The sequence below is a fragment of the Alligator mississippiensis genome, chromosome 4, assembly GCF_030867095.1.
Source record: "Alligator mississippiensis isolate rAllMis1 chromosome 4, rAllMis1, whole genome shotgun sequence".
Lineage (NCBI taxonomy): Eukaryota > Metazoa > Chordata > Crocodylia > Alligatoridae > Alligator > Alligator mississippiensis.
In genome coordinates, this window is record NC_081827.1 from 243,240,166 (window position 1) to 243,253,126 (window position 12,961).

The 12,961-nt window shown below is 47.8% G+C and overlaps 1 protein-coding gene across 3 annotated transcripts in view; it reads left to right on the forward strand.

The window, feature by feature from the left end:
• Positions 1–1,400: 1,400 nt before the first annotated feature.
• Positions 1,401–12,961, forward strand: part of STEAP3 (STEAP3 metalloreductase) — a 31,178-nt gene continuing 19,617 nt past the window's right edge. The window contains exon 1 of one of the 3 annotated variants that reach the window (XM_014599422.2): positions 1,401–1,463. Coding sequence is in view for 1 of the 3 variants with exons in the window: in XM_019480329.2 (XP_019335874.1) it covers positions 5,060–5,097 (38 nt within the window). In the remaining 2 variants the exon portion in view is untranslated. Of the gene's footprint in view, positions 1,464–4,960; positions 5,098–12,032; positions 12,163–12,961 lie in introns of those variants that run through there. The other 2 variants (XM_019480329.2, XM_014599423.3) reach the window with 2 other exon arrangements.

Below are 12,961 nucleotides of genomic sequence, written 5' to 3' on the forward strand. Positions count from 1 at the left end.
TTAAGAGCCAGATCCCATGTTTCTATCTGAACTATGATTGCTTTAAATGCTAGCTGTTGGCAACCTAACAATGTATTACTGGGACAATGGAGCAGAGCTGGGAGGTAGCTCTAACTTGCCAGCTTTCTCCACATCTAGGAGGAAAAATTACTATCTCTTCCACACCCAAGTGTACAGCTTTCATGAGCCAGTAAGTGCCTGGTCATTGATAACCTATCCAGAGGCCCAGAAGACCACTCCCTGCTATTAAAACAAACCGCTCTGCAGCTCTAAAATGTACTTGCTAATAGGGAATTAAGATCTGCCTCAGACTTTTGTCGGTAATGGATACAGGATATGTCTAATCTTGGCAACTGGCACTACAACAATCCAGCCCTTGGCACTTAACCCTTGCAAGTCACATCCTATTAGATTTTATATGTAATACAGTATTTGCAGTTTCTCTTCCCCTTCTGACCAGGTAGCTAGGAGCCTACCGAAGCTGAATTCAAATACCATGCAGCAAGCTGCCCGTGCCTTCAGACACAGCTTCGGGTAGGAGAAGAGCTGGGGGCACCCCAAACTCTCATGCACTTCCTCCATGCACAAAGGAAGGGCAAAGCCTGGGTACCACTTCTGAGTGCTCTGCTGCTCCATGGGGACAGGGTGGGCAGGTGAGGAGCTGGGCGTGGGGTATGCCTTGTGCTCCCTCCTTGCCAGGACTCTGTTGCCTTTGGAGGGGCATCTCCCTGAAGACATTTCTTGTGCTCTTTTCCTGCATGTCCTGGAAGGGCCAGGCCCTATCAAGGAGTGTGGCTGTCCTCTCTTTAACTCCCTGCCCTACATGCTCCCCGCTGATGACAAGTGGGTCATCACTTGTCATCAGTGATGACAAGTGATCACCTGCCTGCCCAGGCCCTCCTCTCACTTTTGAGATCCCCATGGAGGTGCCAGCCCTGACCATGCATACTGGTCCCGTGTCGGCCGGCTGCAGAAGAGCCCCTTAACTCTCCGCGTGCCCTCTCAGACCCCAGGGTGCCTTTTTACCCTGAACCCCCTCCGCACCGGACCACCACAGGAGCAGGCCTAACGCTCGATGTGTGGCTATCCGGGGATGGATGGATGTTTGGGATAACTCAATGAGAAAACCAGGGGCGAGGGGCACAGGTGGATCCCATCAGGGGGACAGCACACCCGCAAAGGCGTGTTGGGGATGAACTCTGCAGGGCTTTGTGGCTGGGGTGCATGGGGGGGGGATATTGTAGCCCCTTCTGGACTGAACCCCCAGTTCAGGGTCACAGGGATCCGCGCCGAGCTTGCAGACAGCGCTGCTCCAGCTGCCCGGGAGCCCCCGGGGACGGGGAAGCCCGCCGCGGCTCCCGCCCCCACGCCGGGGCCGAGGGCAGCGCGGGGCGGGCGGGGGCGGGGCCGGCGTGACGTCACAAAGCAGCTTGTTACAGCGCGGGGCCGCTGCTCGCCGGGAGGTGAGTGCGGGCGCGGGGCAGGGGTCCAGGTAGAAGGGGAGGGCATGGGCATTTCCCACTAGCTGCACCCGGTGTCTTGCCCCTGCCCCTGCCCGGCGGGAAATGCTGCAGCGTGGGGGAAACTCCCGGATCCCAGCGAGGCGGGGCAGCTGCATCTGCTTCCTCGACTGACTTATTTCCCCCTCCCTGGGGCTGCGGGCATGCAGGGTGCTCGGAGCTGCCAGAGGCCCGCAGCACGAGGTTGGCATCGCCCACCTGGCCGGGCAGAGTTTGGGGTCTAAGCTACTGTCCCGTTTGGCCAGACTGGGTTTTGTGCTAGCTGGCGGGGAGCTCAGTGCAAGGTGATGGGGTGAGGCCGTGCATGGAGCTGCTCAGGGAGACGATTGCCTTATGGCCATCGCTGGGGTGAGCCGGGACTGTTGCTTCTGGGAAAAGAGGACTAGTATCTTTAACTGGAGGGGAGAAGTGGATCTGAGCGGTGGGATCGGACCCTGGAGCGACCTCTGCTCCCACCCCAGGCTAGCGGGAACTCAAGGGTGTCACATGTGGGAGTTAGGGGACGGCTAGCTTTCCTCCCCGCACAGCCAGGAAGTGCTTGGGCATCGGCCTGCGCGAGCAGGCTGCTCGTCTACAACTGGCACCTTGTTTGTGGCCGGCTGAAGGGGGAGGAACGGGACAAGGTGGGCCAGCACGAAGCAGGGGAAGGACTCGGTGACAGCACTGTAACACAAACATCTTCGTGATATAGGCCACACATCGCACTTACTGCTGTGCAGGCAGAGGCAGTTGCTGGATGCGATCCATTGAGTGTTTAAGCTTTGTGAGATTCGCGTGTGTGTCGAACGGCCTTATTAGTAGCACCACGAGCTCCTGTGCTGCAGCCACGGAGCAATCAAGTTTGTCTGGGCCCACGGGGATTGACATAACTAATGCAAGCCTGCATTTTGAATAATGCCCATGAGAGCTCACCATGGGGAGCACTGGAACAGGAGACCCAGAGAGGTGGTGCAATCTGCATCCTTGGAGGTTTTTAAGACCCAGCTAGACACAGCTTGGGCTGGGATGACCTAGTTGGGGATGGTTCTGCTTTGAACAGGGGATTGAGCTAGATGACCTTCTGGGGTCCCTTCCAGCCCTAATTTTCTCTGATTCTACAGTGTGGGACAGAGAATGACCACAAAGGTTTGCAGGACTGAAGCCCAGGTGTGGCTAGCTGTCTGTTAAAGAGCAGGAAATCCAAGAAAACATTTGTTCTTTGTATTACGGTTGTACCCTGAGGCCTGAGCCCTGCTGTGAGAGCTGCGCACTGTACAAGTAAATAAGGAAACTGGCCCTTCCCAAAGAGTATTTAAATCAATATAATCTAAAGTAAAACTTGCACATGGAAAAATGCCACCCCCGCAGTGGAAAAATAAAATCCAAACTTGCTGGGGGATGAAGAATGCAGCTTACACTGTTAGCCTTCTAGTACGTTTGGGAAGTGGATTAAGATTGGCATACTGCCCCACGCTTGTTTTCTCCTTTTTCCTTTAACATGCTACGTTTAATATATAAAGTATTAACATACAAAGTACAGTGCAGTAAAACCAGCTCTAATATGGTGCACATTTGATTTCCTCTATAACTGTAAAGGAAAAAAGTTGCAATCGATGACTCGGCAAGATTTCCACAAGCAAGCACAGAAAAATACCATTTAAAAAATGTTAACAAAAAATAAGGGAACTATGCCATGACTTTGACCTTAACATTATAAAAATAGTGGAAAAGGCCTTATATCCTAGGGAAACTACATTTTTCATATCCCAGAGCCATCTGTCCAATATTAGTAGTAAAACCAACTTGCTGAAGAAGTGGAAAACTTACTGAAAAAGTAGTTGTCATGCTGACAAAATGTGACACGCCAACTTTTTATTAATTAATCATATATTATGACCTTCAGCCATCACACTTAGAAGCAGATACCATCTAATTTTCATACTTAAAGGTACTGTTTTTCGTGCTGTAGTTTTCCATCTGATCCTGCATTAGATTAGGCTCCCAATCATGCTGGACTTGCATTAGTAACATAGTTTCCTAGGTCAAGAGGTAAATATATTTAAAAAAGGAGTTAAGTGAACTGGGAGCTTAAGTCTCCTTTTCAAAAGATATTTAGGAGCCTAAAATGCATAGGAGCTTTTAAAAAGGCCTGAAAAACTAATACATGAAGTGTGATTCTCTGCAATTCTTTTATAGCTTCTCAAGCTTTTCATAATTTCTAAGGCCTTAAACCTGCAACTCTTAGATATGGATTTAATTTTATCCGGACAAGTATTTCCATGGAAATGATTGCATATATAAAGTTATCCACAAGCACCAGGGCTTCAGATGTTTCCAATATGTCCATCCCCAAAGTATCTAGGCATCAAATATTTATTATACACAAGTAACAAAACATATCAACTGGCATCACTTTTATTGTTTAGAATAAATTAACTTTTATTTTAAGATGCTTCTTCGCTGTAGAGAGATGAACTAGGCAGCAAGCCAGTAGACTGAACCATCAAATATGTATTAAAAGACTGTCAAAAAATAATATCAGAGAGAGAGAACCTGAAAGCAATAAAGCATCAATTAACACACCATGCCAAGGGCTCTTGGAAATCGAAAGTGCAGCTTAAAAGGGGTGGACTCCACAACCCTGCTATGTTCAAGGGGCTTCACAAGAAAGAGGCCGCGGAGCGTACAAAAGCCTGGCAAGACCTCAGTGTCTGTGCTTGACCCAACAGAGAAAGGAGTCCATAGAGGAGATCCAATTAAATAAAAGTTTGGGCTGACTCCAAAAAGGGCTTTACAATTATGAACACAAAGGTCACCCTTTCTACCTTGCTAATTGGCCTTCCTACTCCTTCTGCAGCTGGCAGGGGTATTTTTGGGAGCAGAGGCTCTCCAAAGTTAGGCAAACCCTGCTGATTAAAGAGCTCTCAGGAGAAAGGTGGGTGAGTGCCCTGGTATAGGAGACCAGGGGGTTGGCCGACACTCTGAAAGTCCCTTGTCCATGTACTTTCATAAGATGGGAGATGCAGTGGGGTTCATTTGTATCCTCTGTATTGTCTCGGGAAGGAACAGCAGTGATATAGGCAACAGTGCCGTGTGTCATCGGTCAGATAGGAGATGCAATAGGATTCATTTGTATCCAGCAGCTTTTTGGGTAGATGTGATGTCTTTTATTAGACTGAGTAGTTGGAAAAAAGTTCTTTGCAAGCTTTTGGGCGTAATATCTCTCATTCTCTCAAAGCCTCAATGCTGGCTCTGGGCTTTCTCCTGATCTAGGAACCCGTGCATGGATAAGAAGGCATAATGATCAATAGTTGATTATTTAATATTTGTTACAGTAACACCTAGACGCTCCTCTCAGTTATTGGGATCCACTGGGTAAGGCACTGTGCATCCTCTAAAACATTTCCTGCCCACAAATGTTCATAATGGAAATATCATTTTCTGCTTTTCCCCTTTCCTAGACTGTCCTCAGCCAGATAGAGATGGCAGTACAGAGTTGCAAGGTGTTTCTTAGACATGTATGAAGACATGCCTGGAACAGCAAACAGCTAGGCAGAGACATGGATGTGACATGCAAGCAGGCAGAGGAAGTGATAATGTAAGGGTTACTTTCATAAATTAATGCAAGGCAAGTAATTGCCCTTCTTCTTCCTTCTTTACTTTGAATCTTGTCACCACCTTCCTCTGCATTTGCTGCAGCTCAGACCAATGCCCCTGACATGTTTCTTGGTTTAAAGTGTTGCTCAGTCGTATTGTGCACTTGGGCAGGGTGGAAAAGAAGAGATAACTAGCTGGCTGTGTAGTGGTAGCAGCACACAGATAGGGTCCCTGCTTCTGAACAAGGGGTAGGGAGGAAAAACTAGGGTGTTGCCAATCAGGTACAAACATCTCGCTGAAGGCTCGGGTGTAACAGAGTAACTCTGGGTATCCCAGAGTAGAGGCTGCATAACAACCGTTGCAGATTCTCCGAGTAACAAGACAGCTGCTATCTCAGCCCTAGGAGAGCTCTCCAGATAGGTGACCAGCCCAGATGGGGTATCAATCTGCATGGCATGCATTCCTGGCATTTTGCGGTATTTTCACTGTCAGCCGGCCAAGGAGAATTCCTGCCTCCTTTGCTGCGGGTGTCTCACTTCCCTCACAAGCTCAAGAGAGGGAAAGTATAACCAAGAGGACCCAAGAGATGCCAAATTGCTATCCTATATCAGCCAGTAGATTGGTCCTTCAGGCTGAATGCAAAAGAGGGCTGCTGCTTAGATCTGGTTAAAGGGAGCTGGCTGTGCCAATTCAGAGTATATCAAAGAGATATACATGCTGCGCCAAATCTGAACAAAAAGCAGGGTCAGGTCACAGAGCAGCAAAATATGAGCACCTGGAAATGCACAAAAAGGAATATAACCCATCCCATGCCAGCAGGCTCTTTGAAGTTGGGGCCCTGGGGGCCCAAACCTACAACTGTTCCAAAATAAAGAAAAGGAAGTTAGCTCATCCGTAAGGTTCAGGAGAGAGTCAGCATCTGTTTTGTTCAGGGTCCTTCTGCACTAGGGACAAGCCAGTCCTGTCTCCCATAATAGAAATCATAGACACATAGAGTTGGAAAGCAACCTCAAGGGTCACTAGTGTGAAACCCAGGAAGTCCAGGAAAGTTTTGCCCAGCCTAGGATGACAATGTGGCTGTCAAGAAACTAGAGTTTCTAGCAGTTCTCCTCCCTGGGTCCCAGAACAAAGCTATCTGGTACCTACGCTGAGCCAGGCCTGTCCCCTCCCTCTGAAGGGAGAAGGGGAGAGAAGTCCAGCATACCTGCTCACGGACCATCCTGAGTCTATAAAAACAGGGGCAGCTATATAGTTTCTCTTCCCTTAACCCTGAAACTTCCTCTCCCTGCATTTCAGGGGCAACACCTGGAACGCAGGGCAGTGCTAGGGTCGAAGTATTTTCTTACAAGCCTTACTAGGGAGGACATACCCAGTTACTGAGACCCCCAGTCACCAGAGACCACCTTTAAATACCTCCCCACAAACCAAGTGCTATGCTTGTCCATCTATACTAGGAAAAATAATTAATAAAACAAAGCCATTGTAGCTCCAAAGTCTCGACTCTTGCACACTAGCCCCAGGATTATAGCTCAACTTCAGGCACAGTCTGCATGTGAAAAAGTATCCTCTGTATTGTCTCGGGAAGGAACACCTCCTTGCATCCCGCCCGTTATCTACAGGTGGCAGGGTATTTTTCGATGTCTCTGAAAGTCTTCTTCTGTCCAGGCTTTTCACCACGCCACACCTCCAGTAGGGTGCTAGTCCTGCTTTTTTCACGGAGCACAAAGTCAGTATTGGGTAGTAATTAACTTGATAAGAGCAGTAAAGAAACACAGCCCACAGGAGAAGCTGATAGAAGCCACGTGGGACTTAATTGCAATACACTACGCTCTTGCAAAATACCTGTCTGAGCCTGTTAAGAACGGTGAGATGAGAAGTCATGAAAATAACCTTCTTATTAGCAGTTATATCAGCTATATGTCATCGGCATTAACATTAAATCTACCATTCTTCAGCTTAAGGACTCTGCTGTACTTCAACGAGCTTACCTCTCTTCGCCAAAATTCATATTCTCCTGGCACATTGGCTTTACAATTAAATTCCAGGCATTTGTGCCCAAACCCCCAGATTCTGACTTTATGAAACTTTTATGAACAGGTCCTGTTCCAGCGGCCCGATTGCACCACTGCAACAGCGCCGTGCAGCAAATCCAACAGACCGCAGCTTTCCCGAGCGCAGGGCAGCAAAGCAAACTGCTTAAATGTCATGTTTGTCACAAAAGGAGAGAAGTATCTACTGCAAAGTGAAACCTTTTGCCTTTCCCTTGGCAGTAGAGGCTCGCAGAGTGAATCAGCCTCCTGAGCAAAAACTGGCAGAGCTGAGATTTGACCCTGCCGAACATAATCTCTCCATAGGCAGGAGCATTTTTGTCTAGTCACAAAAGTCATCATCGGCCAGACTGGTAGCCCCGTCTTTTATTAGCATTGCCTGACACTTTCCAGTTAGAAGAGCCCGTTTTCAGTAGCGACGACTTTGCCAGGATTTGCCCTTTTGACCGAAATGTTTCATGCGAGGTGTCTGCCACAGGCGGTAGAGTTTTTTTTTCTTTCTTTCTATTTAAGCCAAAACTGTTCAGGCTTTTCTGATGGGGAAAATCACATTGTTTTTGCCCATATCAAAAAATGGCGGTGAGCTGTTCTTCTGTACGTTCTAGCCCTTGCAGCTGGGACATCAGTGGAAGGAGAGCAGATGTGGGGGACTCTGGTGTCCCTAATGTGCCGTTAGCCATCCCTGTCAAAATCCAGCTAAATTTGACCAAGGTTGCAAAACCCCAACTTGGTCGCACTGAAGAACTGCAGAGTTTCACAGCTGAATACAACCAGGTTTCCATCCTCAGTGAGGCTGCTCAAGCCCAACTGCAATGCGAGGTATCTCCAGGCCTTTTTAGGGTCCAGACACTGTAATGAAGGGTACCAAGCCCGGCTGGTACCTAGATTCAAACACAGAGGGAAGAGGAGCCTGCAGGGGCCACGTCAGGACAAGGAGCCAAAGCGGGAAGAGTCTGAGTGGGGAGGGAAAGAAAAAATAGAGCTCAGGGACATTGGGAGACCTGGGCACCCCCGTCCAGGTGCCAGGATTAGCTGGGTAAAGAAGCTTAGATTTGGAGTTGAGAATGAGACTCGGAGAATGGATGGGGAATCTGCAAAAGGAGACTGGGGACTAAGAGAGAGGGAGGTTGGAGAGCATGGATTTGGTGGGGGAGGGAAGGAGGGATGAAAAGCTAAGCAAGGGAACTCTCCTGGCTTGACAAAAAGACTGGGAATGTGCTGAAAAGCCTGAGAGATGAAGACTTAGGAGAGGCTAGGTGAAGAGATCGGGCCAGGGGTGGGAACGTGGACAGGGACCCTGTGAGAAAACAGCACTCCCTTCTGCTGGTCCCTGTGGAGGCCTCACCAGCGTGCCATGCGACAGCACTTTTTTCAGCATGTTGGTTTTAAAAACCTAGCAAATTATACATTAAAAACCTGGGAAATGAACAGGTGATTCAGAAGGATAATTCAAGCATACAAAAGCAAGGAAATGCCAGAAATAAGGTGCATGCGTATTGTGATACAACCAAAAACCCTGCATATTGTGATGCATTCCTTTATGATTACCTGCTGTTTTCCCCCGCGTGCAGCGCACAACATGGATAGTGCTCCGTCTCACCTAATGAGTAGCTACTGAGTATTTTGTTTCCCCCATTGCTAGAGGTGTGACCTCAAGCCTTATTTACTGCGCCCAGTTCAGACTTTCTCTGAAGATGAAATGATTCATTTCCTCCCAGGCTTTTCTGTGAGGCTCATCACTACAGGATCCAAGTGGTTCATAAACATTCATGACTCTATTTTCACAACAGCTCTTTAAGGGTAGGAGATATTTTTATCCTCCTTTTACAGATGGCAAACTACAGTGCTGAGAGGTTAGGAACAAACTGCCTGCTAATTTTGGAAGTGCAGGCAGAGCCTGGGACCTGATTTTGCAGGAGACGGACCTTTGTGTGTTCAGATCTGACTCTCACTGATATCAGCTGCAGGTTTAAATGCTCATCATTGCATAGGAGGCTCCAGGGTCTCTAATTAGGCACCTAGAAAATGAACCTATAATTAGGGCCTGGACACAGGACATGTTTTCACCCATGTCATTTATATCAGCTTTGCACCATGTGAATGACACTGGCATCTAGATCAGGCAGACAGACGGCAATCCTGGGGTAGCTGCTCACAGCAGGTGTTATTTTACAGCATCTCGCCACGTAGGCAGTAGGTAATAGCATGCTGACCTGGAACAAAGAGATACCTGAGGTTAGCTGTGGGGTTACAACGATGTAGTTTTACCCCCTGATTTTTCTCTGAGCCGTTGTTCACCAAAATTGAGCAATTTACCCTGGTATAAGGCTGTATGACGTGTGTCTTCTCTTTTTTGTATATCAGCATAAAGCCAGTTAAACCACTAGAAATATTCCATGTGGCCAGCACCTACACACATGCACACCCATAGATATATTATTCAGTTAGTCTATATAAAGGTGCATATCTACCTTGCCTTCTGACTGACTTCAGACTAACATAGCTAACTACCTCTCTCTGCATATGGATAGGAGCATCTGTGAAAAGTACGGCTGAAGTGATTTATTCAACGTTTTACAGGCCACTCCAGTCAAGACAGAGCTAGAGCCCAGCACTCAAAGGTAGTGAGCACCTGCCTTCACCATGAGACCCTTGAGTCACATGCTTCATTCACTGCTCACCGTCCAACTTCTGCCGCAAGTGAAACAGGAGACCTGCGGCCTCCTTTACCGCCACAACTCTCGTTCATGCCAAGAGCAGGTCCATCCCGTGCAGTGAAGAAGGCAGAGGTCATGTGCAGAAATATCATCTGATCGTGTAACTAAAGCCCTTATGATGCACATGCAAAGAAAGGAGGCAAGTGAAGAATGCACTGGCAACTTTAGTTCTAGTGTTTCCTAACACCGAGTGTTTGGCTTTGCAGTCTTGATATTCTTTTAACCTATTTGAATGTGTCTGAACAGAGAGAGACACATGCATTCTTCATCTCATAGTTTCGTAGTTGGTAGGATCGGAAGGGACCTGAGCAGATCATCAAGTCCAACCCCTACCATGGGGCGCTGGGGTCAAACGACCCCGGCTAGGTGATTGCCTAGCCTCCTTTTGAAGACCCCCCAGGGTGGAAGCGAGCACCACTTCCCTTGGAAGTTGGTTCCAGATCCTAGCTGTCTTGACTGTGAAGTAGTGCCTCCTGATATCTAGCCTGAATCTACTCTCAGCCAACTTATGGCTGTTATTCCTCATTACTCCTGGTAGTGCTCAGGGGAACAGGAACTCTCCCATAGCCTGCTGGTTTCCCTTGGCCAGTTTGTAGATGGCCACCAGATCCCCTCTCAGCCTTCTCTTTTGGAGGCTGAACAGGTTCAGGTCCCGTAGCCTCTCCTCGTAGGGCCTACTCTGTTGCTGCGACACCTGCGTCCAAGGATTTTGTGACCTGGTTGTAGAAGGCCACCAGGTTGGTCTGACAGGACCTGCCTTGAATGAACCCATGTTGGTTGCCCGTAAGCATAATCTCCCCTGCTAGCCCCTCGCAGATGTGCACCCGGATAATTTTCTCAGAGAGCTTCCCTAGGACCGAGGTAAGACTAACAGGCTTGTAGTTTCCTGGGTCCTCCCTCCTCCCTTTTTTGAAAATGGGGACCACATCTCATCTCATCTCCCTAACATGCACTCTCCTGGTAATGATAAGCTTAGAAAGAGAAAGGACAATGAGTTTCTTTTTTTTTCCCCGTTGCCAGGAGTCTTCCCCCCCGCTTTTTCTTGCTGTATGTAGAGCTGTTTGCAGAACAGGAGCGTTATTTCCACGCAGTCTGGATGGAGGTGAAAGGATTTCCCGAATGTGTAGTAGAGCCTGGGATAAAGCAGCTTTGGATAAGCCCTTTTCTTACCTGAATCTGTTTTAGTCTCAGCAAGTATGTGGCCCCACTGTATTCTTCTCGGGGGGCCTTTTTGGGTTTGGGAAGGAAACTACACGACTTCTTTTCACTTGGAACAAAACAGCTGTGAGTAGAAAAAGTGAATATTTCTATCTGGCAATGAAAGCACACAAGCCTGTCTCAAGAGTGCAAACCGGAGGTTACCTCTAATGCCTCTTTCCAGCTTTATCTTTGGAAAACACCAAGGCATTGACACTTAATGTTGAGACTTTGCAACCTGCAGTAGTATGGACAGATATGCCTTTAGGTCTACAGCCCCTCAGGCAAAGGCCACGTCTTCCTCTGCATTTGGAAAACACAAGCCCCATGGGGCCCCAATCCTGACCAGGGTTTCTGAGAACTACTGTAGTGCAAATGAGCCAGGGGCTAAAAGGGATCATCTGGCTGCAGAGTGTCTGACATTAGTTGGCAGTTATATCACTTGAACAGTGATTTGATCCAAGGCCTCTTGCAAAGTTTAGTTTCTGCTTTTGTGGTTCTGTGTTTGACCAACCTATCCAGATAATGATGAGTGGTGAAGACAAGAGCAGACGCTGTAATCAAGATAACTGCTGGTTAATCCTGGCACTCAAGGAGAAGTCCTATGAGAACAAATTTGCAAGACAGGACTTGACTGAGCTTTCGTTTTGAAGAACTTGCTGTCGAGACCGTAGAAGCATTCCCTAGCTGTGATGACACATGCTGGCTGCTTGTCGCATACCAAGCACTGGGCTTCCTGTTAGAGCCGGAGAGTTTTAAAAATAAGCCACCCTTTACTTTTCAAACCGTAGGACGAATACAAATACGTCTCGATTTATTTGCCCAAACTAAGGGGGAGCCTGTTTACAGCTAACATACATACTCCAGTGCAGTCTTTGGAGTCGACGGCACGTGAGAATTCCTGTTAAATCTATTAAGAGGGAATTATAAAAAAGGTGATATTGGCCAACCTATTTAATCTGCATTATCCAAAACAGGTAAAAGGACTGGAGAAGGTTACTGGACTTGGGTTTTGGAGACCTGGGTTTCCTTTTGTGATACTGATTGCGTGTCTCGGCTCCCCTGTGTATCCTGTGGGGATGACCGGACTTCATGCATTTTGGTGTAAGTTCAGTTTTTCCTACTGTGTGTGTATCGGACTCAGCAGAATGGTGCTCTGTCTTGATTAGGGGCATCTCACTGTATTGTACTGCAAATAGTAAGACTGACTGACATGCAACACATAAACAGCACGCATAGTGACAAGTCAATTAGATGTTACCAAAGCATCCGGCTATAATGACCCGGAGTACTATTAATAATGCAGTGGAGATGATTAGCTTTTTAAAACAGACAGTGGTATCTGCTTCTTACATAGGGTTGAAGCTCACTGGCCACTACAAACCTATGTTTTAAATTACCCTATGGTGTGCCTGATAAGGAATGGGCCTTCCTGAAGTATCTTGGGGCAGTTTCTGGGAAGTTTGGTGAAGGTTGATCAAGGAGCTTTTGAATTACGGAGCTCTAGAAACACATCTGTCTTTCACTGCATTGAGGATGTCCCTGGTTTGGATACCTTGACCGTGACTTGGCCTAGATTCCCCACATCTTTTTTGATGGGTCTGACCTTGCTGTTGAGAAATTATTTTGAATTCCCTTTGGAGGGCAGAGCTGGCAGTGCATTTAAAAAAAGATGAACCATCTTGTTCACCTCAGCAGGAAACGCAGCACTTGTAAACTGATTTGCCACTGACTCCCGGGCTCAGCTGCTGAGCGGAGTCAGATGTCGGAGGCTTTTCCATATTGGGAAGGGGAAGTAAAAGGTGGGCTAGGAGTTTGGGAAGGGTGCATGGAGAAGGGAAGGGGACCAAGAGGGACCTGAAAGTTGACAGGGAGCCATGCTGCCCAATGCAAGAACAGCAGG